We start from the raw sequence: 2,500 nt of genomic DNA, 5'->3' as shown, positions 1-2,500 counted from the left end.
AGGTCCGTCTGTGTTTAATGTTAATAATTGTGTGCACAGAGTGTGTGTGAGTGTGTGTGTGAGTGGGTGTGGTCAAAATGTCTGAGTGTGTGTGATCAGTGTGTGTGTGTGTGTATGAGAGTGAGGGGCATGTCTGTGAGTGAGAGAGGGTGTGGCATTTTGTGGGAGGGGCTTATGTGGTAGGTGTTTTAACAGGACTGGACGGGAGTGGGAACTACTTCTATATAATAATCTTGTGTGTGTGTGTTTGTGTGTGTGTGTGTGTGTGTGTGTGTTTACAGAGCTGGAGGAGCAGACCCGCAGAGCATTGGAGCTTGAGCAGGAGAGGAAGAGAGCACATGAGGAGGCGGAACGTCTGGAGAAAGAGAAACAGCTCGCGGAGGAGGCAAAATTTACTCTGCTGCAGCAGGCTGAGAACCAGATAAAGAACCAGGAACACCTGGTGTGTATACATATTTACACACACACACACACACACACACACACACACACACACACACAAGCACATAGTATAACCACACACACACATAATTATAGTAACCATACACACCCCTGACAGTCACTCTAGGGCCCTGGCAACCGTCTCCTAGGAAAGATGAAACTCCTTGCCTGTTTTCTGACTACAGAAAGCCACAGAAGAGATGCACGGAAAATGTGATGGAATAATGTGTGTGTGTGTGTGTGTGTGTGTGTGTGTGTGTGTGTGTGTGTGTGTGTTTGTGTGTTTAGGCTACCGAGCTGGCAGACCTTACCTCTAAGATCTCTCTGCTAGAGGATGCTAAGAAGAAGAAGGAGGAAGAAGCCACAATGTGGCAGCAGAAGGTAAAACAATGGCGTTTTATACATCATGTAAAACCTCATAGTTATTCTTCAGAAACTCTCAGTGATGTCATCAAATGTCCTGGGTTGGGTTTTTCAGCTACGTCTGTGTGTTAGGCACTGTGTGTGTTATATGATCATAGTTAGATATGTGTGGGTGTGTGTGCAGGTTATTAGCCCTTTATGAGGACATAATGTCCCCATATTGACCTTCTGGGGACACTCGATTGGTCCCTATAGAAACCAGTGCCTTTACTGAGCATTTATTCGAAGGTTTCCTGTTAAATAATGAGCTTTCTGTTGGAGTTTACACATTTCCATTGCTGCGGTGACCTCCACCTTCCGTTCACCCTCCGCCCAGCTGCTTTTTAAGTTCTCCATTCTTTCCTTTTCGTTCACACTCGTTTATTTGGAACGGCAGACTCCCTCGTTCCACTGGGGATATCCTGTAGTGTAGAGAGTGAGAACGAAAGTTCAGTGACACACACACACACACACACACACACACACACACACACACCTCTCTTGCTTGAGTCAGTTCTATTTAAAGATAAATCGCCACTCTGTCTCTTTAAACAATGGAACGTCTCACCGTCTGAACTACAGAAATAAAGACGATATAAATACTTTATTGACTCAGAACTAAAGTTTATTTTCAGAAGATTTCTTTTGTATGTTTAAGTGTCAGATTGCTAATAGCGAGTCGTCGGTGTAGCGAGAGCGAGTCGTCGGTGTAGCGAGAGCGAGTCGTCGGTATAGCGAGAGCGAGTCGTCGGTGTAGCGAGAGCGAGTCGTCGGTGTAGCGAGAGCGAGTCGTCGGTGTAGCGAGAGCGAGTCGTCGGTGTAGCGAGAGCGAGTCGTCGGTGTAGCGAGAGCGAGTCGTCGGTGTAGCGAGAGCGAGCGTCAGTGTAGCGAGAGCGAGTCGTCAGGTAGAAAAAGTGTAAAAGCAAAAACTGGTAGCAAAATGACTTAAAGTTCTGTAAAGAGGTTCAGCCAATAGCTGACGCTGTGGTTCATTAGTATTAAAGGAGACTTTAACGACATGCTGTAATGGCTTTCAGGCCACCATGGTTCAGGAGGACCTGGAGAAGACGAAAGAGGAGCTGAAGAACACGGTGGTTTCGCCTCACGTGCAGGAACCCGTTCACGGAGAGAGCGATCATGACGAGAGCGACGAGAGCAGCGCAGAGGCCAGCGCCGAACTCACTAACGGTGCTGCGTACAAGGACCGCAGTGAGGAGGAGCGCATGACCGAGGCCGAGAAAAACGAAAGAGTGCAGAAACACCTGCAGGTAAGAAGTTCACACTGTGAGTGTGATGGGGACGATTCCACAAACCTTCAGTCGTAAACACTTTTGGTTCTGGTTTCTCTCTCTCTCTCTCTGTGTCTCTCTGTGTCTCTCTCTCTCTCTCTCTCTCTCTGTGTCTCTCTCTCTCTCTCTCTCTCTCTCTCTCTCTCTCTCTCTCTCTCTCTCTCTCTCTCTCTCTCTCTGTGTCTCTCTCTCTCTCTCTCTCTCTCTCTCTCTCTCTCTGTGTCTCTCTCTCTCTCTCTCTCTCTCTCTGTGTCTGTCTCTCTCTCTCTCTCTCTCTCTCTCTCTCTCTCTCTCTCTGTGTCTCTCTCTCTCTCTGTGTCTGTCTCTCTCTCTCTCTCTCTCTCTGTCTCTGTGTCTCTCTCTCTCTC

The 2,500-nt window shown here is 47.8% G+C and overlaps 1 protein-coding gene across 1 annotated transcript in view; it reads left to right on the top strand.

The window, feature by feature from the left end:
* msna (moesin a) overlaps window positions 1–2,191 on the top strand; it is a 21,817-nt gene extending 19,626 nt beyond the window's left edge. Inside the window, exons 10-13 of the mRNA XM_060863021.1 lie at window positions 1–2; window positions 282–442; window positions 730–822; window positions 1,881–2,191. The exon at window positions 1–2 is cut by the window's left edge and continues 129 nt beyond it. Coding sequence (XP_060719004.1) covers window positions 1–2; window positions 282–442; window positions 730–822; window positions 1,881–2,168 — 544 coding nt within the window. The 3' untranslated portion in view covers window positions 2,169–2,191. The remainder of the gene's footprint in view (window positions 3–281; window positions 443–729; window positions 823–1,880) is intronic.
* The last annotated feature ends 309 nt before the right edge of the window (window positions 2,192–2,500 follow it).

This window comes from Tachysurus vachellii, chromosome 26, assembly GCF_030014155.1.
Source record: "Tachysurus vachellii isolate PV-2020 chromosome 26, HZAU_Pvac_v1, whole genome shotgun sequence".
Classification (NCBI taxonomy): domain Eukaryota; kingdom Metazoa; phylum Chordata; class Actinopteri; order Siluriformes; family Bagridae; genus Tachysurus; species Tachysurus vachellii.
Note: the sequence above shows the minus strand (reverse complement) of the source record. Positions and strands in the feature narration are given on the sequence as shown.